General features: G+C 47.0%; 2 protein-coding genes across 7 annotated transcripts in view; one reads left to right on the top strand and one right to left on the bottom strand.

Moving 5' to 3' along the window:
• Positions 1–880: 880 nt before the first annotated feature.
• Positions 881–11172, top strand: EIF3J (eukaryotic translation initiation factor 3 subunit J). 2 transcript variants are annotated; one of them, XM_080351314.1, is made up of 8 exons: positions 881–1019; positions 1096–1196; positions 6623–6680; positions 6897–6988; positions 7448–7562; positions 8552–8710; positions 9549–9622; positions 10170–11172. In XM_080351314.1, the coding sequence occupies exons 1-8, from the start codon at positions 992–994 to the stop codon at positions 10296–10298; spliced, it is 756 nt and encodes a 251-aa protein (XP_080207440.1). In that variant the 5' UTR covers positions 881–991; the 3' UTR covers positions 10299–11172. The 2 variants fall into 2 exon arrangements, with proteins under 2 accessions (XP_080207440.1, XP_080207439.1); XM_080351313.1 differs by having other exon boundaries at positions 10167–11172.
• An 18-nt stretch (positions 11173–11190) lies between these two features.
• Positions 11191–22423, bottom strand: part of SPG11 (SPG11 vesicle trafficking associated, spatacsin) — a 35613-nt gene continuing 24380 nt past the window's right edge. For 3 of the 5 annotated variants that reach the window (XM_080351310.1, XM_080351307.1, XM_080351311.1), the window contains 11 exons: positions 21314–22058; positions 20279–20421; positions 18721–18919; positions 17551–17688; positions 16259–16392; positions 15553–15660; positions 14835–15003; positions 14031–14119; positions 13374–13529; positions 13136–13287; positions 12198–12730 (listed from right to left, as the gene is read on the bottom strand). In XM_080351310.1, coding sequence (XP_080207436.1) covers positions 12550–12730; positions 13136–13287; positions 13374–13529; positions 14031–14119; positions 14835–15003; positions 15553–15660; positions 16259–16392; positions 17551–17688; positions 18721–18919; positions 20279–20421; positions 21314–22058 — 2214 coding nt within the window. In that variant the 3' untranslated portion in view covers positions 12198–12549. Of the gene's footprint in view, positions 11453–11524; positions 11582–12197; positions 12731–13135; positions 13288–13373; positions 13530–14030; positions 14120–14834; positions 15004–15552; positions 15661–16258; positions 16393–17550; positions 17689–18720; positions 18920–20278; positions 20422–21313; positions 22059–22423 lie in introns of those variants that run through there. The other 2 variants (XM_080351309.1, XM_080351308.1) reach the window with 2 other exon arrangements.

The following is a 22423-nucleotide window of genomic DNA, read 5'->3' as shown; positions in this document are numbered from 1 at the left end:
TTTATATTGTCTGGTAAATGCGTAATGACAAAAAATGACAAAAATTTGGAAGTAATTTTTTTTCTAGCTAACATGTAGTATCATAGATCATTCCACTTGTTATATGAAAAGACACATGTTCCAAATTTATTCTCTTCAGACAAAGATATCTCCTCCCTTTCCCCTTAATAGGTCAGATTCTCACAGAAATCACAGTGTTGGGAGGCGGAGGTGAAGTAAACTGGATGAAGTGAATGTTTCCAGCTTTTATTGTACTCTTGGAGGTGGCACTTACACTTCTGCTCTGTTTTATGAAAGAAAAAGAAGAATCTGCGCCAGCTGAAGGAAGAGTCAGCTGAGGCAGTTCAGCGGCCAACACCTGGGCCGTTCTGCCTTTGCCCTTCGCTCTGTTGGACCCGCGCACTGGTATTTCCATGGGGCTGTCCGGAGGGGCGCACTCGCCTCTCCTCCTGAAGGAGACCGGGCAGCAGCACCAGCAGGCCCAGCTCGCCCTGCCCGGGGCTGGTTTCTGGAAGCTGATGCTATTTCCGTGGTGTCGCCCTGTTCGAAGCACCGCCCGCTTTATTCCCCCGCAGCGGACGCCCCGACCCCCGGATCTGTGTGAGCGCTCCCACCAGCCCCGTCCCCGGCGGGAGCTCCGGGGGCCGCTCTGGCCCGCCGGGCGCGGCTCCTCTGGCCGCAGCTGCCGCGCCGCGATAGCGTCCTCGGGGAAGGGCCCTTCCCCCGGGGAGCACCGCGCCGAGGGAGCCGGCCCTGCGGGGGTGAGGGACGCGGGGAAGTAGGGAGAGCCCCCTTGGCCCGGCAGCCCCGCGCTCCCGCCATGGCGGCCGCCCGCCCCTCAAAGCGCTGGGCGGGGCTCGGCGGGCGGGGCGCGGCCCCCCGGCAGTCCGCCGCCGTCCCGGCGTGCCCCGCGCGCGGCGCTGGCTGGGGCCGCTCTGGCGCGGCTGCCTCACCGTGCCTGCTGTGAGCGCCGGCAGTCGCGGCGCGGAAGATGGCGGCGGAGGCGGCGGATTCGTGGGGTGAGTGGCGGCCGCCGCGCCCCGCCGGTGCCCACGCCCGCCCGCCCGCGCTCACCCGCTCTCCTCTCCCCCACAGACGCCGACAGCTTCGAGGTGGTGGAGCCGGTGGCGAAGCGGCTGGTGCCGGGAGTAGCCGGAGACCGCTGGGCCGGCGAGGATGAGGAGGACGACGTGAAGGTGCGGCCGGGCGAGCCCAGGCCGGGCCCTCGTGGCGGGGCCGCGGGGGGAGCGGAGCGGGGAGCGGGGCCGGGCCCGTCGCGGGCTGTGCCGTGAGGTGCCGCGTGTGCGGGGCCGCGGGCCGGGCGGGGGGGCGGGAGGAACCTCCCGCTGGGGTCGGGCCGGCCGGATTCAGGCGGTGCGGGCGGTGACGTGCCGGCCCGGGCCGGGCCCTTGGGGCGGCGGGGTCTCCGCGGCGGATCGCGGCGATGCGGCTGCCCCGAAAGGGCAGCGGTCGGGCCCAGCCAGGTCACAGCGCAGAACGGGCCGGTCTCTGCGCCAGGGCCCCCGCTCGGGGCCGGCGTTTCTGCCTGGGGCTCGTTCCCGCTGCGCTGGTTCTTCCAGGGGACGGACGGACAGACAGACAGACGCTTTTCAAGGCCGAAGAGGGGTCTTGTGTTCTCTGGGGACCCACCTGCTGTTCCCAGCTCTTGCCAGGCTGCTGGGCGCTTTCCTGCAGCTTTCTGTAGCCTCTGAGGTTCGCAGTTCTGAGTCTAATGTGCTGGGCAAGACATCAGAGTTGTGTTTAATGACAGCACTGCTGGATTCCTGCTCCTGCTGTTCACCAGAACCATCTCCCGTGTGGCACCATCTCTTTGCCAACCCTTTTTCCTACTTCTTCACACCTCCAGGCCCCACCACCCGCAGCTGGAAAGTACAACAACCTCATGGTGCGGTTTCACATTTGGTGGTGCTGAGGTCACTTAAAACGTGTTCATTTAAGGCACTGCTTGGACCAGGTTTTTACTGTGCTCCAGAGAGTGATGTCTGCATGGAATCAGTACAAAAATGTGTGGATGTTCATTTCTGATGCTGATGAAAGCAGACCTGCCATAAAAGCTGGTGTTCTCCTGCTTACTTCCAGCTGTCCAGTAGTGAGCCAGGGTGACTAACTGGTGGGTGCCACAGAAATGTAAGGAATGGAAATAGGTGGACTGAAAAAGTCCTTTTTGTTTCAAAACAAGCTGCTGAGATATTGTAACAGACAATCTCGGGAGGTGACCTGCTGGGTGCAGCGTGGTCACCATGTGAAGCTTTCTGGAGTGGAGTGTTGTGGCTCACATGGTGAGGATTCATTTGAGCCACTGACTGTGTTACCAGAACCTCTGAAAAACACCAACACAGTTGTCCTTGGAGCTTAGGGTGGGTATTCTTTTTATTAAAAAAAGTAGTTAATTTTTTTTTTTTTAAGTTAACAAATTCATGTAAGTTACAGACTGTCCATTTTCCCTCTTAATAACACCCCCACCCTGTAGTTATCACAGGTGTCACATTACAGCAGGCAAAGTAACTACCAGTATCTCTGTGTACAGTAGCTACAGTCATTTGTCAAGAGTGTGGTTAGCATGTAACTATATGTGCATATATATAATTTGTATATGTGTATATGAGGCTTGCTTTTCCTTCTGCCTTTGGAAGTGAGAAACTCTTTTGCTACCATAGAATGTGTCCAGGAGTCTTATTCTCTGAGGACACCTGTGCTTTGTGTGGCTGTTTGAATAAAGGAAAAGTTTTTGCACCTGTAGTAAGAATCCAGCCACTTAACTCTCTGAGCAATTGTGGTTGTAGCACTGGAGTTGCGTCTAGAGAGGGGGACCGGGCCAGCAAAGAAAGCTGGTGTATTCTACTCTGATTTGCTCTTTGTGTGTAAAGACTGAAAGTGACAGGACTGAGCTTGGTGGTTGCTTTGGCTCCAAATACCTGGTTTGCACGGGTCTACCCTGGGCACAAAAATGTGATAAAAATGACCTGGTCTAAAATAGAAGCACAAAGTGTTTTCTGACCATGAGTTCGTCTCCAGGTTGATAATTCACACTTTGTAATGTGGTTTGTATATCCAGATACCGTGGTTTATTTTGGAAGATTTTTTTAGTAATGAACTTAAAATAACTGTTAAGTTCAGGAAACTTTTACTTACCTGGGTTTAAAATTAGTGTCTTCATCAGTAACAAAACTTCTCTGCAGTGTCCCCCAGCAGACGGGCCTCCTGCCAAGGCGTTTGCATCCTTTTACTCTTGGGCAATTCTGTGCTTAACAAAGCCAAAGCTGAGCCGTGAGCATGTTGTCGCGCAGGCGACAGCCTTGGCCTGGCGCTGGCCTTTGGCGGGGAAGGAGAGATCCAGGTTTAGCTGGAACCCCAGTGCTGGAGACCTGTTGCTTTCCACTCACATATTCTGGTTTTAGGGCAATAATGTGCATTGTCATATGTCTAAGGTACATGAAACAATAAGAGTTGCTCTCTTTAAGGGCTTATGTATGTGAAATGAAAGATATTTTCAATAGCCTTATTTTAGGAAAGTGTGCATAGATGAGTATTGTGGAAGTGCTTCAAAGTTCTAAGTTACTTTAGTGGATATTTTGGAACGAAGATGACGTCTTTGATTTACTTAGCGCAAAGACAGAGCACTAAAGCATTTTTTTTTCCTCCAAGAGAGTGGTAAAAAATGCTCTTGGAGAAGGGTGAGCGGGTGTTCAGCACCCTGGGGCCCCCGCGTGTCTACAGCGAATTCTTGGCCGTGGCAGATCCACGCTGCTGGGCCAGGAGCATTTCCTGTGGTGACACCGAGCTGGCGGTTCCCGTCCCCAGTCCCAGTGGTGTTTGGCTGGTGGGGCTGCGGGTCGGCTCCCAGCAGCCAACTGTCCCTTTGGTTACAGTTGAGATCGGGGTTACAGCGTTGGTGAACGAGGGCACAGACAGTGACCTCATCTACCTGGGCTTGTGCAAAGCATCTGACACTGTCTCCCTCATGACATCCGTGGCTTTCAGTTGGAGAGACGTGGATTTGACAGGTGAACACTCAGTGGATGTGGAAGTGGCTGCTGGTCACACTCAGAGTTGGGGTCAATGGCTCGGTGTCCCAGTGGAGACCAGTGGTGTCCCCAGGGGCCAGCACTGGAACCAGTGCTGTTTAACGTGTTTGTCAGTGACATGGACAGTGGGATCAAGTGTCCCCGCAGCACATCTGCCCACAGCGCCCAGCTGAGTGGTGTGGCCGACACGCTGGAGGGAATGGAACATCCAGGGGCACCTTCGCAGCTGGAGAGGTGGGACCGAGCGAACCTCATGATGTTCAACAAGGCCAAGTCCAAGGTCCTGCACCTGGGTGAGGGCAACCCCAAGCACAAACACAGGCTGGGCAGAGAATGGGTTGAGAGTAGCCCTGAGGAGGACTTGGGGGTGTTGGTTGAGGAGAAGCTCAACACAACCCAGTAATGTGCACTTACAGCCCAGAAGCCACCCACATCCTTGGGCTGTCACCAGCAGCGTGAGCAGCAGGTTGGGATGTGGATTCTGCTCCTCTGCTCCGCTCTGGTGAGAACCCCCTGCAGTGCTGGTCCAGCTCTGGGGCCCCCAACATCAGAGGGACATGGGCCTGCTAGAGCAGCTCTGCTGTGGGACAGGCTGGGAATTGGGGTGTTCAGCCTGGAGAAGGATCTGGGGAGACCTAAGAGCAGCCGCCAGTGCCTGAAGGGACCTGCAGGAAAGCTGGGGAGGGACTTTTCACAAGAGCAGGTAGTGACAGGACAAGGGGTGATGGCTTTAAACCAAAAGAGGGGAGACTTAGATTAGATTGAAGGAAGAAATTGTTGCCTCTGAGGGTGGTGAGAGCCTGGCCCAGGTTGCCCAGAGAGGTGGTGGATGAACCATCCCTGGAGACATCCCAGGCCAGGCTGGACGGGGCTCTGAGCAACCTGGGCTGGTGAAGATGTCCCTGCTCATGGCAGGGGTGGCACTGGGGGAGCTGGGAAGGTCCCTCAAACCCAAACCATCCTGTGACATCAGTACATTTGGGAGACATTACCGAGGGCAGGGGCTCCCAGCATGATGACAGACGCTCCGTCCACACTGGCCATGCAGCTGTTCCCTTCCGTCCCCGATCACCTCAGTGTCACAGACAGGCTGCCCCCCTGCTGGGGCTCTGCACCCTGAAATGTGTCATTCTGAAATCTGTGGTGAAGGACAGGGCAGGGGATGAGGCAGCAAGCTATATAGAGCAATCATGACAAGAGCTATTTAAGAAGTGGGTGTAACAAACTCTTAATTAGATAGGAGCTAAAATAATGCTGCTCCAAATTCAAGTCAGCCTCTTGGAATGTGGAAGGGAAGCTGAATCCCGTACAAGTGCCAATTAACTCGAGTCAGCTGGTAGATGAGCTCGGGTGTCTTCCTTGCTTGGATCAGTGTGTTGCAGTGAAATACTGAGTGTTTCCGCCAATGTCTCTTATCTTGCTGTGCCAGTAGCAACCCTTAGGGATTAATAAATAGTGTGTGTGACTTCCTGCATTACTGTTGTGAGGTGGAAATTTAAAAAATGGGGATTTATGGTTTTCAAGCTTACCTGTAATGATGTATTGACGGTAAGCGTGATTTTTGTGTAAAGGAGGTCTTGGCAAATGTACTCTCTTAAGCTTGCAACTTGAGTCAAAACAGGTAACGAAAATGAGATTCCCGTGAGATTTCTTTAACCGGTGGTGTGTACACACTGGGTCCCACATGATGCAACTTCAGTTTGAGAGTGTGGATTTGCAAGCACATGCCATCCGCTTGGATTTGCAGTGGCACTAGGACAAGGACAGATCTTGCCAAAACGCAGGGAGGTGTCAGGAAGAAGCTGCCGCGTCGCCGCTGGCCGAGCCTGCAGGTGACAGCAGCGGGACAGTGCTGTAGAGAACGTGTTTCCTCAGGGTCTGGTTGAGAAGGTGTAAACTGGAGGCAGAGTCACTGCGAACACCACGGCTGAGACTGAACGTGCCGTGCACTGGAGAACATCTGGGTGATTTGTTTGTGGGCAGAGTCTTTTGAGAGCTCCTTTGGCTCTTAGAAAGCTGCTGGTCAGAGCCGCGCTCTGGTGGCTGCTGTGTCCACGTGTCCCATCCCACATGCAGCCCCAGGAGCAGAGTCCCAGCCCGGGGACAGGGACATGCTGGTGGCACTGGGAGGGAACGGGGCTGCGGTGGTGACAGCATGTTGGGGTTTCAGGTGGTTTCAGCCGAGCTGTGGGTTTCCAGCAGTGGCTGCACCACCTGCCTGCACCCCCTGGCATTCCAGCATCTGGTACTGTGTAATCAAAGGAATTGTTACAAACTCAGTTTTACTGTGGGCATTGATTTGACTGTTCGTGACTTTGCTTTTGTAACTATGCTGACGTGAGCATTGTGATGCTTTGACTACAAGCTGCCTTTTTCATGGTCAGAACTGGCCCTGGAACACCTGGGGTCAGCTCCCCAAAGCCAGTCCCTGTACAGCTCTTGCCTCTTCCTACCCCAGGACAGAACAGTTATGGGTCTGTGCGCACTTAGAGAGCTTACATGTGAGATGCTTTTCTTGTTACCTGAACAAGTAGAAAATATGTGTGAAAGAATCTTAATTAAAACTTATTTTGCAGGATAACTGGGATGATGAGGAGGAAGAGGAAGAAGTAAAGGAGACAGAGATAAAACAAGGTAAGACTTAAACATGTGGCTCTGTTTGCAGCATCAGAACAGACTCTGTCTGTCTTGAGTATATCTGAAGAATCAAAACCTCTTAATGGGGTTGGGTTTTTTTGACAAAGCGTGTTGGGATTCCAGTAACTGGGCTCTGTGCCTTTCACTCTGATGGGTGTTTCAGCGGTAAAATGAGTAGACTTCTCAAGTGCTGTGTTGTTCAATGTTTTACAGAACCAAAGGTTTCAGAAAAAAAGAAAATAGCAGAAAAAATTAAAGAAAAAGAAAAGCTACAGAAGAAGAAGCAAGAGGAGCTTAAAAAAAGGGTAACTCCTTATTTCTTCCAGGTCTCATGAAATCTAGAGGGCAGGATTTTTTTATTTTGAGGTTGAACAAGAACTGTAAAGATCTTGACTAGTCTGATAAAACAAACTTAAGCCTTATACTTAATAACATCTGGGGGATGTCAGCTTTAATTTTCTGTAATTTACACCAGTTATTGGCATAATGCTTATCTCTGTTTCTTTTGTAAGTGCTACATGATAAAACATGGAGTTGTGAAACTGAAAGCTAGGCTGTTTCTTCCCGCTTCTTGGAAAATGAGCAATTTATTGTGTAGCATTGTGGTACTTCACGGGCTGGTTCTCGGGTTTGTACGTGCTTGGGGTTTATTGCCTCAGGCAGAAGCGACTCAGGTGGCACTGGAAAAAACTGGATTTTTTAATCCTACCTCTGCTCAAGGATAAGAAATATAACATTCTCTCTATATGCCTTTTTAAATTCAGTTAGATGCACCAGAGGAACATAAAGAACTTACACCAGAAGAACAGTTAGCAGACAAACTACGACTAAAGAAATTACAAGAGGAGTCAGACCTTGAGTTAGCAAAAGAAACTTTTGGTAAGTGCAAGTGCACAAAAGAGCTGGATCCTCTAAATAAAACTGTGTTATGTCAAGATACCCCCCAAAAAGAGCTGAGCAGGATTTGGTGTCGGAGCAGGTGCAGGTTGTGTTAGCGAGAATAAAGAGGGTTTAAATTCAAACTATTGGAGGCATGTGTGGGTGCAAAGGACTGGTTGCAAGAACCACAAAAACATCTTTAGAGTAGAAGGTGCTTTTTCTTAACAGTCCTGGTAGGAGGTTACAGGAAAAAGAGGTGACTACATTTTCCAACATATTGGTACTTCTGGTAAAAAGATGAGTGTTTAAAAAGAAAAAAAACTTAAAAGGTGCTGTGTGTGAAGGTGCTGGATGTACCGAGGCTCTGGCTTGAGCGCGACTCAGCACAGCTCACACACGCTGACGTGGGGCAGTCTGAGCAATGGGCTGGATGTCGAGTGAGCCAGTTGGGTCAGTGGATGAGCTGCTGTCCCAGCCTAGGCCTGGAGCAGATCAGTCTGGTTTTGTGCTTTGGTGGAACCAGCAAAGATGCTGATTCATAGCAGCGTGCTTCAAACATGAAAGCGTGTTTCCTTGATTATAGTGGATTATACAGGTTATTACTCAGGGAAAATTCTGCTCTGTCAGGCTTCTGAAGGAGGACAGGGCCTGGGGGGAATTGAACACAGCTGTGAAGAACCAACTCAACTTTGCACTTAGGAGCTCAAACAGGAATTACTTAAGAGGAAAGGAGCTTCATGTAGGACATGCTGCAGCAAACGGGAATGGCTGTTCCAGTTCCTGAGATTTGCAGGAAAAGCTCTTTCTGCATGGGTCAGGAGCTGGGGCTGTTGCCTTTTGTGCGGCAGGAGCTGGTGTGAGCAAACCCGGGCTGGGGTCTGGGAAAGCCGGGGTGAGGGGGGAGCTGGTGCCAGCAGTTGCTGCCGTGTCTGGGTCGTCTCTTAGCGCTCACAGCTCCTTTTCTGCAATTCCTCTGTCTTTCTGTGCAGGTGTAAATAACACTTGTGGAATAGATGCCATGAATCCCTCTTCAAAAGACGACTTTACGGAATTTGGCAAACTACTAAAAGAGAAAATCACACAGTATGAAAAATCGTTACATTACGCCAGTTTTTTGGAAGCGTTAGTTCGAGACGTATGTATTTCATGTAAGTTAAACCAAAGACATCCTAGAATACGCTGCTACCAACAGCGCAGTGGAGTTGAAGTTGGAAACGTGCTGGTGCAGCAAACATTAAATCAAGCTGTGGTTTGCACTGTGTAGTTTACACTAAATGAGGGACTAATCTGTTGCCCTGAGCAGCATCCAGTTCCATCCCCACAAACTTTCTTACAGGCTGTGTACTGGTCCACGAGTTTCTGCATGTCAGTTAAAGACGTGTGTGTCTTGAAGTTAAAGGCAGTCATCCTCAAAAGTGGGAATTTTTATGCTGATCTAAATCTTGCATGTTTTTCTTGAAGCCATTTAAAAAATAATAATAATATTTATAAAAAGTTCTCTGAGCCAGATAACTTGAGTAGCTCATTTGGAGGGAAACTTATAAAATTCAGTTCATGTAACTCCAGGACTGCAAAATTAATTGTTCTGGAATTGAACATATAATGATACAGAGACAAAAGAACTCAAACTCTTTTTTTCCCACTACTCTGGTTGGCTGAAGTACTTTTGATATCTTTTACTGGCTTTCAGTGTATCCATATTTTCTGCATCCATATGGTGCTGGTTCAAATGCCTCCTCATTAATTTTGTGTTCAGTAACTCTTAATTTACAAGTTTTACCTTCTACAACATTCAAGCTGCTTACAAGGAACCCTGGGAAATAGTAATTGTGAATTACCCAGTCTGTGTTCTGATTATTTCAATCAAGTAATTGCCTATACTTCATGCTTATTTCTAGTTTGTAGAGAATGTTGATGTGAGATTATTTAACTGTCTTCTAAGAACCATATTGCTGAGGAATATTTTTTTTTTCTTCCCTGATGCAGTGGAAGTTGATGATCTGAAAAAGATCACAAATACTTTGACAGTACTATGCAGTGAAAAACAAAAACAAGAAAAGGTAAGAACTGTGTGTATTTCTGCAGCTGAAGGGGCTTATGTGGCAAAGCGCAGTTTTTATACTCTTCTCTCCTGGCTTTTCATGTAAATCAGTTTGATCAACCACTGAAAGCTGCACCTACACAATCCAGTGAAGAAAAACTTTACTGTGAAATGTTTTGTAAATTTGTCTAAAACTTTGATTTTTTTGCAAGGAAGACGCTCAGCCACGCTGGGGATAAAATCAGTTGGTAATGTCACAGAACTCAACACCAGACTTTGCATTTACTTAGTTTTGCTTGTTCAGAGTCTATGTAAAACAGGATGAAAATCAACAGATAATAAATCATAGAATAGTTTGGGCAAGTGTGTGATGCGGGAGCTGGGGGACACCTGGAAATGTCACAGCTTTACCTGAGCGGGTCATGTTGTGGGAGGAAACGAGGGGTAGAAATGGTGGCAAAGGCATGTGCACACGAATGCTCACCCCTCAGAGACATGGTATTACTCTAGAGTCAGGACAAATGAGTATGGATTTTAAAGTAAACATGCTCTTCCTCTTTAAGCAGAATAAAGCCAAAAAGAAGAAAAAAGGTGTTGTGCCCGGTGGTGGTTTAAAGGCTACTATGAAAGATGACCTGGCTGATTACGGAGGATACGATGGAGAATACGTACAAGACTTTGAAGACTTCATGTGACATTAATCTCCCCTTCTGTTGTCTTTCTGTTGCCCACAATCCCTTAAACATGTAGCACAACTTTTCTTCCTTTAAATTCTGCCAAATGCTACAATCAGAACTGCAGTATCTCTGTGCTGGCGGTTGAGCTCTGGACGGGTCCGTGCTCATGCACTGGGCATCCGAGGGGGGTTACAATGAGGACACTTAAAACCTCTGCAAATTGGAGTTCAACCCCCCAAAATTCTGATAATGGTAACTGTTGCTATTTTATAGTAACAGCAAGTAAATTGGAAATTAATTCCAACAGACAAAAAGTATTATAACCAGCACAGCTCAGCGATACGGCCTTAACTGTACCTCCAGGGTGACTTGTTTGGTGATAGCAGCAGTTTGCAGCAAGGCGTGGTGTGCACTTAGTATTACAATTGCTTTGTCTTGAGTTAGAGCTTGAGGTTTTCAGTATATTGTGCAGGGAACTGCCGACTTCAGCGGGAGGACACGCAGCAGCCGAGAGCCCCACTGCTTCAGGGCCTGACGTGCAAACACCAGGTGGGTCAGGGCATGGAGAGATGCTTTGAAAAACACAACTTGTGTCTTGAGTATGAAGTTTAGTTTCCATTCATCTAAATTTCTACTAATGCAGCTGTATGGGTTGGGTATTCTTTAACAGTTAATTGCCTGGTTTAAGTGTAAGAAAACAAAACTTCCTTTTGGTCTTCTATGGGTTGTGGGAGATCTTTCACAACTCAGCCATTTTCCTTCATTTTAAAACAAAAACTTGCTTAGCAAACTGCAACAGTTACAGTTGGGCAAATTGTTATGTTAACAACTATGACATCTGCAATGTTTTATAAAGCAACTAATTTAATAAAAATCACTATTGAGGACTTCACTGTGGCTGTCTCGGGACCAGTTCTTTTGAGGAACTTCATCTTTTACTGGAACTGCTGCACTCAGCAGCTCATACATACCTTGGTGTATTTGAGGGTGGCTCTTACCAGGTGTTGTGTTCCAGTCCTGCAGGTACAGCTTGCACTTTTCTCAGGTGTTTGTTCCCAACACAGCCGGGATCCACGTGTACTGCCTTCCCCATTGGAAATGGTCCCAAATTGTTCCAGGCTCAGGGATGGTCATTCTCAGCACAGCTCCAAGTTCTCCTTTCATGCCATGACCTTGACAGTTCATGTTAAAGCTTGCTGGCCAGGAGTTAACTTGGTCTAATCACAGCCAGCCTAGTTCATTTGGTCTTAGGAGACTAGAACTGGACTTTCATATTGTGTTCTGCTCAGGCATCATCCTCCCTGCATGAATGTTTTATTTATCAAAGGAGCTGTGACTTGTCCTGTGTCTACCTGTGTACAACTTCCAGAGCAGCCACTGCACATTTAAGATACTGTGCAAGTAAATGTTTGTTATATGGAGAGGTTGCTTGCATGAAAGCATTCAGCAACCCCAAGGAGACTTGAGGTATAAATCCAAGTTAGCATCTCTTTGCTGATTAACTTGGTTGCTATGGCAACTGTATTTCTGCTAGGATAATGTCTAGTACGATATCATTTAATTGCACTTACAAGCTCTGTTGTGTCAGCTCTGGCTGAGCACACACAATCCCAACTGCAGGGGGTTCTGCCTGAAGCAGCGTCCAAGTCTTGTCCCCTCTGCAGTTAAATCAGACCCACTCTCGTAAACTTGCTCTATACCAACTGCCCGCCCAGTCGGACTGGATGAGCATAGAAAGGGCTTCAAATTTAATAATGGTTACTCTGAGGCAGCAGCAAAGGTAAGTACTTGCTGTTCAGAGTTGTGCAAGACTTATTTCACTTTATCACTAAGCTAGAAAACAAAACCAGGCAAATCAGACTGGAATCAAGGGCCGGATCATCCTAGTGAGTCTCTAACACTTTCAAAGGAGTTTACTGATTGTCCTAATTTCATTGTGAAGCTCCTGGATATTCTGCACATTCTCTTTCAGCCTTTTGTCAGCTTAGTTACAATTTCCATGGTGATCCATCACCCACATGCCTGAGTTCAAGTCTATTTGCTGGTTACTCAAGTATTTTGTAAAGAGATTTATTATACAAAACACAATTTTAGGTTAATACAGTCTCAGCATTTTAAATATTTACAATGACCACCAGTTTTCTGGAGGAACTTTGACATAGCAGCATATTATTGTAAGCAGGTAATTAATAAAAATATCTGTTAAAGAACCAGTACTACCTCTGCAAGGAGCTGTGGTACCGGTACCTGTGGAGCCAGGTGCTGGACTCTAGTTGGACAACATGTCGTTAAGGCAGCAGCCGGTCTGTGTGTCCTTCAGCAGCGTGTTCACCACGTCGTAGAACTTGTGATCATAAGCCAGTCTGTAGTATGTGTAGATATCTTCACAGTACGTGAGCAGTTTCTTCAGATTTTTCAGAGCAGCATCAGTTGGCGGGTGTTGTTTAACTCTGAAAATAATTGTCCATATAATTGAAATAGACTTTACGAACAATGACTGTAAGACTAGCTTGCTATAGAACTATAAGAAATATATTACTTAAAAAGAGATTTTGTTCAACATGTTTGTTGGATTGTCTTGGTTGTTTACTTTGCACTAATTCATTTTTTAAAATAAGATTTGATCTGAGCAGCCCTCAGGCACCCCACGTGTCCAGCTCAATAGGAATGGTAGAGCCTATGCCATTTCCATGATACACTTAAGCAGCTGAATAAATCTCAAGTCCCTGTACATGATGCTTTATCACGTAAGAGGTTCCAACAGCACTCAGACTTACATGTGACTGAACACACAGTTGCTCCTCTAAAGTAGCCTGTGGAAAAGAAAGTTCCACTTTGACCACAGACCTACTTACTTCTTTGCAATCTCCTCGAATACACCGGGCTTCAGCGGCCTTTGCTGTTTAAATTCTTCTAAGTAAGTGAAGTCTCCCTTGGTGATCACTTGTTGGTACAGAACTTCAGCCCAATCTGGAACGAACTCGTACGCCTCGGCCACGATGGCTGCCTGTGGGGACACCAGTGCTGGAGTCACTGAGCAGGAAGGGAATGTTCTGGCACAGAAAGAATGCCAGAGGAAGAAGCCAAGCTCACCTGGTAGAACCTGGGCAAGGCCAGGATGGAGCCCATCAGGCTCTGTCTGTCCAGGTTGATCAGCATTGTGCTCTGCCCCATGTTGAGAAAATGCAGCTGGAGGGTTATGAGCTTCGTCAGCCGAGTGCAGCGAAGGGCCTGGCGCACACAGGACTCCTGGGATGGAAATCAAACACAAACGCAAGCTGCTGGAGTGTGGTTCTAGAGCAAAGCAATAAATATGCCTGAGAGCAACGACGAGTTCAGAGTTCTCAGGTATTTCATCTTTTAGATCCCTGCAGTTTTATCATTGATCACATTCCATTAAATGAAGCTTCACTCATCACAAACATGACTTTCATTGTAATCAGGCCAGTTTTTAAACACTTTATATTATTCTATTCTTGCCAGTTAAGCTCCTGGCCACTGCTCTCAAATGGGGGAACCTGCCTGCAGCCCCTGATGTCAAAACCTCAACAGGGACCAGCTGGTGGCTCCTGGATGCCGCAGTGTTACTGGGACGCTGCTGGGCCGGAGCCAGAGGCACCTCTGCTGCTCTGCTCCTGGACAGGGCTCTGCTCACCCTCCCCACAGCGCTGCCTTTGTTCTCCCTGTCCAGCCCGCTCCTCGTGTGCTCCCAACACCGTACAGAACTCAGACAATTCCAGCTCATTTTACCTTAGAATAACTTTCTGCAGCATCAATAAAAAGGGTCAGAGCTTTCATCAGCAGTTTCTTTAAGCTGGCAAAATCTCGAAGAGAGTCCTCTGAAATGGAAAAAAAACCAAAACCAATTAGTTATAAAGGTTACAAAGTAAGTTACAAAAATACTACCTGGTACCAAGTCTGCCCCCAGTGTTTCACAAAGCAAACGACCAAAAAAAGTTTTCTTATTAAAAAAGTGCAAAGAAATAGTGATGCCTGTTTGGTTAATGGGCGAAAGCTACTGCTGAAACCTGGTGAAGTGACTGAAAGCTGGGAAGAAATCCAGATCCTACATTTGCGGTGGATACAAGAGCGGTCACCAGGTGAACTCGGAGAACCAGCGGCACAGCTGCTGTTTGCGTTGCTGCAGCGCTGGCCAAGGGCTCCCAGAAAGATCCTGTGGGCCCCACACCAGCTGTGCAGAACTCACCAGTTCACAGGGTGACAAATTATTTGCACAAACATAAAAACCCCAACCATTTCTATACAGATTTTATACAAAAACCACTGTGTCACACCCCACTGAAGTAAGGGAAACGGGCATGTGTCCTGACCTGGTACCCAGGAATGTCACATTGCAGCGAGAGCCAAACCCCTCAACTCTTTGAACACCAGAGCAGCAAAAGAACCCCCCAAACCTGGCAAACGGGACCCTCCTCCAGGCAGAAGCTACTGGATGTTACCAAGACACCACAGACGATCCAAACCACAGTGACCCACCGTGTCTTCCTTTTACACAACCTGCTTGTATTTCCCGGTTTGGCAGTTTCCACTCACCCCAGGGCTGCGACTCGATGAGTTTCAGCTGCGTGCGAGCGGCAGCCTCGTGATTCTCCCCGATTTCGCGACACATGCTGAAGCAGAGCGCAATCATGTTGTGCTTCTCACTGTCCCCGGGGCGGCAGCGCTTGATGTAATCCAGCAGCGCCGTCTTCAGCGTCCCGCTCTGCCCGCGGGAGGGAGCAGCGGGTTAAGATTTGAACCGCTTTTTTATAGCTCACATTTTAGTGCCCACAAGCAAATCTGTTCTGGTACAATTTTCCAAAAAGTGATCGTTGCACTTCTCTCCACATTATTTTAAAACATAATAGCAATATTATACCCAGGCTTAACTACATTATGTCAGGTAAGAAAATCCAGCACCTATGCATTTATTTATTTACATACAAATGCCAAAGCTGACATTTGTTTATGACTGTGTTAGAAGAAAACTATAAATATTATTTTTTTAAAAAAACATAAAACATTAAGTATAACCAAAGCAGGACACGAAAACTCTAAGTGACATTCCCAAGTGTGAAGTTTCAATGCTGCAAACTTCTTAAACAAAAAGCAGAATAAAAGCCAGAGTTAATTTATTACTATGAAACGTGAGTAACACTTCTGGCACTCCAGTAACTCAAATACCCAGATAATTCCGCCTTGTGCACGTATCGGTTTCTGATGCAGACACAGTTCTCTCAAAGTTCTCCCCTCCTTATTCCCCTCCACCTACCGGGTCTAATTTCTTTCTCATGAGCACTTCAAAGTAGTGTTTCTCGTGCAGCAGTTCAAATATGTAGGTCATTTCATTGTATCTGCCAATTCCAGTGAGAAGACGAACCTGTAGAATTAACAGTGTCAGGCCGAAGCTCCCAGCTGAGCAGAAAGCGCAGGGGGAGGCTGCGGAGGGCAGAGCCCAAAGAGCTGCACCTCACACACAGATATTCCCTCACAGCCACAAAAGTTTTGTTTTTAAAATCAACCCACTGCATCTTTTTTATTTTCCCATATGAAAATATGCAGCAAACTTTCAGCAATGGCGCCGCTACACAGGGCATGTCTCAGACTCTTGGGATGCGTGACAGCCCTGTCACACAAACCTTCACATTTCACCAGCAGCTCAATTACTTTGACACTCCCATTCTGATTTACTCCACCTCACCATTCCACTATCCCCACCTCTATTTTTCTAGAGAAGCCTTCTAAGAGCTTCTATGGCATAAAAATCATCACACGAACCAAACACCCACTTTTAGCTTCCAGGGACAGGCAGGACCAGACCAGTCAAGCCGAGGTGACAGGCTGGTCTGCTCTCCATCCCCACCCGCTGCCTGCAGCGCTCACGAGCAAAGCTCTTTGCCAACGTGCACAGGAAACCTTCCCCAGTAGCTGGACAGACACGCGGCAGCGAGGACACACGTAGCACTAAGGACACGCACCACGAGCCCGTACTCTTCATTAGGTGCCAAATGCTCGTCCGTGAGAAGCCGTACTGCTTGCAGGACCCTGGTGATTCCTTCCATGTGGCAAGTCAAACTAAAGCAATTATGGGCCAAAATCAGCAATTCTGTAACTGAGGAACAGAAGAATACAGGTATTTCAGTTAATAAGCTCAGGAAGTTAATTATTATGCCTCTCTCCAAACGTGAGGCCACCTCTGCAGAGGATACACAACCTTTCCCGTTACAAACCGCAGAACTAGGTTAGAATTTGAGCTGTTACTGTTCTGTCCTATACAACTCCGAGAAGTAACAGTTTCTATGACAGCCTGTATTCAGTCTGACTTCTCCATCTGTGGGGAAGTCTGGATCATTTTCTGAAATGTTCTTTTATTCCACACACAAAACTTCCAACCTCCTCCACCAAAAGCTGGTTGACAAGAATATAACACACCAGCACTCACTGTCACCAACCAGCTCTGCATTTGCAAGAGGAACGCCACAAGTTTTGCATCTGGGTTTGAAAAATCCTTCATAAATTCCATACACTAAAGAAAAGAGTTAAAGCAGCACATCTTAGCATATCCCATCCTCCCTGGGAGGCCTGATCTGATACCATAAAGCAACATGAGTGGTGGGGTCTCAGACCTTGCACTCAGCACCAGGGAATTCATTCAGAAGAGCTGCAGTCGTTATGAACAGGTACACAACATATTTAAAAATGCAGATTTTGAAAAGAACACAGTTAATGCCATAAACCTATACAACATATTTTTAAGCAAACCAATTATGTCTCTGCCTGTAAAAAGGTATCCTGGCAGAGACTCCATTCAAAGAGCAGCGGCAAACGGTACCAAAGTACCTTGGCTACGTTTTATGAACTCAATGACAATATGTCCACAGTATATAAAGCTGCGAAGTGTAAAATGGACTTTACTAACAAAAGATCTAGGAAGTTATTTCAGTAAATGGATAAAGAAAGCAATTTCTACTTGTGATTGATCTGAAGAAATCACAAACCCCTCCTTCTGTAGCACAGAACTGCAGAAGCCCAGGTCACTCACTGCTGGCACAAACTGTGTTTTGTTTGGCCAGAAAACTGGTACCGCACTGCGGCAAAGCGCTTACTCACTGTGCACACACTCAGACCTATTCATTTCACATCACATTAGAGATCAGTAGCAGGTATTTCCACCAGCATCGCTTTTATTCTTTGTGCTGCAATTTCACACCGAGCAATGCCGTGGTCAGTAACGCGTTAGCTACGTCAGGGGTTATTGCCGTGTACTCACTGCACGCCAGCTCCCCGCGCGGGACACAGGGAACTTTGCCCAGCAGCTTCATGCCAACCAGCGTGTGGTCCTGGCCCAGCTTGGCGAGCTGCAGGAACGCCTGGCTCTCAGCTGCGGGGCTCCAGACCTGCTTCTGTCCTGTGTCCACAGGGAGACAGTTATGTCACAAGTGCTAATTGTTCAGCAGAGATTAGCTACATTAATAGGAAAACAAACAAACCAAAACCCAAAACACCAATATAACTTCATCCAGACTGACTCAGGACTTGGAACTACAGCTCTAAAGACACTTTTGATCTTACTGCTTAAATTTAAGAATCAGATACTACTCCTTTGCCAGCCCAAGCCAATGAATCCTACTGAGCAACTGCATTGCCACTGCAATTACACCTGTAATTTCACTAGCCCAGTCAGCTGCTGCTGCGGAGAATAAGAGCATTTTCCTCTTCCTGGCACCACACAATTCCAACCCATCCCTTGCAGTGGCTCCAATTCATACTCTTCCAAGACCCAGTTCAACTCATGAACTCAACAGAAAACTCCCCTTTCCTGGGTTTGTTTTCTGCTGGGTCAGTAAATTGATTTTTCTGAAGCAAAAGCACCAAATCCTAGGGGTAACCAGGGGAACCAGTGCCTGGGGAGCAGCAGGTGCAGGGCAGAGGGAGCAGAGGAGGCTCAAGAATCCCCATCTGATGGCTTATTCTGTCTCATAGAACATCGTTGTTAATGTTGTGGCAAAGCAGAAGTTACTCAAATAGAAAAGTCCCCTGGATAATTCCTGCTGTTGTGATGAACATCCCTCATTTTACAAATTCAAAAATAAAAAGGAAAATCTTTTGGCCACGCTTTTTACTATGAACACGAGTCTTTCCAAGTCAGATGATGTGGGCCCGCAAAGATCATCATTAAAAACCCAAACAATCCTTTAAAAAAAAATTTACATCCATTAAAAAAAAAAAGCTTAAATACCATAACACCACAATGGACATGAAAATAACTAAAAATAAACAGTTATGTAAAACCTTACATGAGGTGTACAAGGTTTACAAACCTTATACAAGAGCTGCCCAAACATTACTGACTATATCTTGAGTGCAAAGACTGGTTTTCAGATACACAAGTATCACCCTTACAAACCAAATACAATACAAACGGAAGCCTCTCTCCTACCTTTCCCTTCTGAAGACGCCAGTAGCTCCCGCAGGATTTCCTCGGCCACCAGCTCGGCCACGGTCTCGGGCAGGATTCCCTGCGCAGCGATGAACGCCCGGGCTCTGCTGCACCGGTCGGGCCGGCGGGACGACAGGATCGCTCCCAGCACCGTCTCGGGGTCGCGCGCTGACATGTCACTGTAGGAGCAGTTCAGTTCCTACAAAACACACACACACACACTTAGAAGAGTCTACGCACTGACAAACTCCACTGCAGAACATCCATTGACCTGCAGTGCACCTTCCCAGTGATGAGCTGATGCGTGGAGAGTGCTGGGAGCAGACGAAACTCAGCTTCAAAAACCACAGAGATGATCTGCTTTTCTATCAGTTAACAGTGTCCTCATCTGTTTATCTTCAGTATTAAAGTTCTCCAGATCAGGACAGCATGTAACTACTTTGTATTTGAAGTTTAATTCTCACAGAGCAGTCATCACAGACAGAGATGCTTTCCTGAACCAAACACAAACCTTAACACTTAAAATCCCTGAACGAAAGGCAGGTACATTTCCTCCCACATGAAGAACTGTGTTTCACTGGGTAAGTTTTACTTACGAGGTTCCTTTTCCTCCTCTCTACATATGACAAACTCTCAGTGAAAAAGCTATACTAGTTTTCACATCCGCCACATTTGGAAGAGGAGTTGGTGAGGCTCTGTAAATACTCTGCTGTAATATATTACAACTTTAGAAATTTACAAATTAATTGAAAAATGTACCTCACAGTCTGGACTCCCAGATTCAGACAAAAAGTACATGGATGGTATCAAATAGAACAAGTCAGTCACACAACTGCCTCTTAGTAGCTCAAACCTAAAGCACTCACTTTGAATACTGGAGGCATGAAAAATTCTGTGGGAAAACTAAGAACCTCTGTGACAAAGACAATACTAATATTTTCAGCATATGCACTGCTGGTTTTGTTCAGAAAAACTAACGTTGTGTTCCCACACTACGGAGCAAACAGCATGGGAAGGGTTCTGTGCACGGCACACCCTGGGCAGCAGCCAGGAGCCATAGGCAGCAAACACCACCGGCTGTCACCGGCTGGTCAAACCCCCCGAACGCAGCAGCCGCTCCCCTGAGCAGCCCGAGGCACAAGCTGCCCTGCAGAGCTCTGCTGTGCCCAGCTCTGACGGCAGCTGCTCTGCGTCTGCTGTGGGGCGAGGGCGGTTTCGAAGGTGTCCCGTGGCAGAGGCTGAAAGCAGCGCACCACACCAACACCACGCGCCTGGGAGACAATGAAAAAGGCACAGCCAAGAGCCCGGGCTGCAGTCTGGCTTAGTGGAGACACAGGTGGGGCCTGGGCGGTCTGTGAGCTGAGTTCATGTCAATACTTCATGCCCAGGAAGCATCTGGCCATTTTTCCACACCAAAGCTTGGTGATTTCCCATTCTGAACCTTGTTTTGGACACCCAAGGAACACTTTCACCACTCTTTGACCTTTTCTCCACAAACTTCCACAGCACAGCTTGATACAAACCACTTCTTTCTGCAATAACATTACTATACACATACCTTGGCAAGTTCATATAGACAGAGAACCTGTCTGCAGTAGTTTCTGCCATGGACACATTCATCTGTGAGAGCCTTCAGACTGGCGACCACCCGATCCTCCGGAGATGGAGCTGTGATGTGTGTCCAGTCTTCTAAGCTTGATACTGGGAACAAAAAATTCCTTTCTCAAAGACAGATAACACCATCAAGCCTTACACTGGGCGCAAGCCTCAGAAATGCACAGCAAATACATAATGCTTTCACAAGTCTTTGAAAGTGGAACTCTTGATCCTTGTAGTTTTTTGGGGTTTTTTGTGGGGTTTTTTTGTTTGTTTTTTTGGGGTTTGTTTGGTTTTTTTTGATTGTTTGTTTGGTTTTGGGTTTAAGTTTTAGGGTAGAAATGAATGAGCCAAAATATCCACAACAATATCTCAGATATAAAATTCCTAAGCATAAGAGAGCCTAAGGTTTCAGCAGTCTTTCTGATGGCCTGGGCCTTATTTATTCTCTTCTATTCCTCTTAAGCTTTGTACATGGTAGTATTAGAAAGCAATGTTCCAGCTGACAGCTCTCTCATTCAGACTTCAGAAATATACACAGAGTACTTTATATATAAACAATCAGCCTTTGTGTTAATAAGAAAGTCTAAACCCTTTATAACACACAATTCAGAGAAAATATTAATTAAAACATTTCCATGTCCCAGCTCCAGAAACACACCCAAGATTTCCTAGAGCATGTATTCCAAAAGCAGGAACATGGATGAGTTCAGTGCTACTTTACCACAGAATCATGAGCTATGAGAAATGAATGGTGAAGAGACAACAGATAGCGTACACAGAACACCCTGCCCGACACATGTACAGGTGGCGTGTCCTCCAAGGCTTCAAACTCGTTTTGCTAGAGGATTTATGAACCAGGGAGACCCTGCTGTCAGGAAGACCTTCCTGCAGAAATGTTGGGGGAAATTACCACTGTAACAGAAGAGGAAGAAGCCAGTGGAACCCCAGCGATGAGTTTACTGGTCAGGTGGCCGAGCTGGTTGGTGTCACTTACCACTGGGGACCCTGCTTGGTTGAGCTGTGCAGCTTTCAGGTGTCTCCTCTCTTGCTACAAGAAGAGTCTGAATATCTGTGTGTAATTTGTCCAGCTCGGCCTCCTCGGCAGCCAGAGCTCTGCAGTGCAACACCAGCCAAACGTCTCTGTTGTAGAAGTGGAAATACTGGCAAACCCGGCTGGCTTCGTGCACGCTGCCTTCGTCAAGGAGGCGCCCGATCAGAACCTGCAGCGATTCCTCCTCCTCACTGGTCAAGGTCTGTTGAGACTCTCTGAATGCAAGACCTTCCAGTTTTAAGTACTTTGGCATGTTCAGAGCAGGCAGCTTTGAAAAAGAAAACTCCTTAGCTAAGTGATCAAAGGAAAGATCCCCGTTCACTACAGCATGGGAGGACAACCTGGACTCGCCTGACCCCTCATCTGTGCATAGCACTTGTTGTGCGATGCGACAGATCCAGATCTGCTTCTCCAGTTCTTCTAATTTGTGCGGTGACACTGAGTCACCCTTGGCTAGCCAGTGGCCAGCCAGGGTAAGCAACAAGTGTCTCTCCATGATGCTGTTTATCTTCTTATGAGCTAAAGATTCAAATACTGTGTTTGCCTGATTCAAAAAAAAGTCAGACGCAGCTCCGCTGGAGATTGAATTTTTCATGAAGTTGTCATTACACTTTTTCCAGAATTCAATTCTTGTCTGGTTCTGATGCCAGTGTCCGAGGTCTCTTAAATGATGTAGATCTCTTAGAACCTGCAAAATTCACAGAAGTTTTAAACAACCTTTCCAAAAAAATAAAAATAAATAAATAGATAGTAATAATAATAATAAAAAAATAATAATAATAAAAAAATCACACTGGATGTCCTGAATAATGAAAAACTGAATTTACATTGTGTCCCAATATGCAACAAATCCATCTACTTTTCTCACCAAATAAAACTGATTGTATAGCAAGTAAAAACAGTATGAGAATAGGGAAAGCTACCCTGTCCTTTTCAGCTCAGCACTTGGAGTCAACTTGTTGTGTACACTCATGTTTAAAATAAAAAGTGATTTGATGGAAAATTTGTGTTTCAGGAAGACTGAGAAGTAACCTTCTCAACATGGGCAGTGAT

Source organism: Nesoenas mayeri (genome assembly GCF_963082525.1).
Source record: "Nesoenas mayeri genome assembly, chromosome: 11".
Classification (NCBI taxonomy): domain Eukaryota; kingdom Metazoa; phylum Chordata; class Aves; order Columbiformes; family Columbidae; genus Nesoenas; species Nesoenas mayeri.
Note: the sequence above shows the minus strand (reverse complement) of the source record. Positions and strands in the feature narration are given on the sequence as shown.

Excerpts from the sequence above, each read along its gene's own strand:
- EIF3J (XM_080351313.1), top strand. The coding sequence starts at position 992 with ATGGCGGCGGAGGCGGCGGATTCGTGGG. Across the intron at positions 7,563-8,551 it reads GTTAGCAAAAGAAACTTTTG|GTGTAAATAACACTTGTGGA; the intron begins GTAAGTGCAAGT and ends CTTTCTGTGCAG. Across the intron at positions 9,623-10,166 it reads AAAAACAAAAACAAGAAAAG|CAGAATAAAGCCAAAAAGAA; the intron begins GTAAGAACTGTG and ends TTCCTCTTTAAG.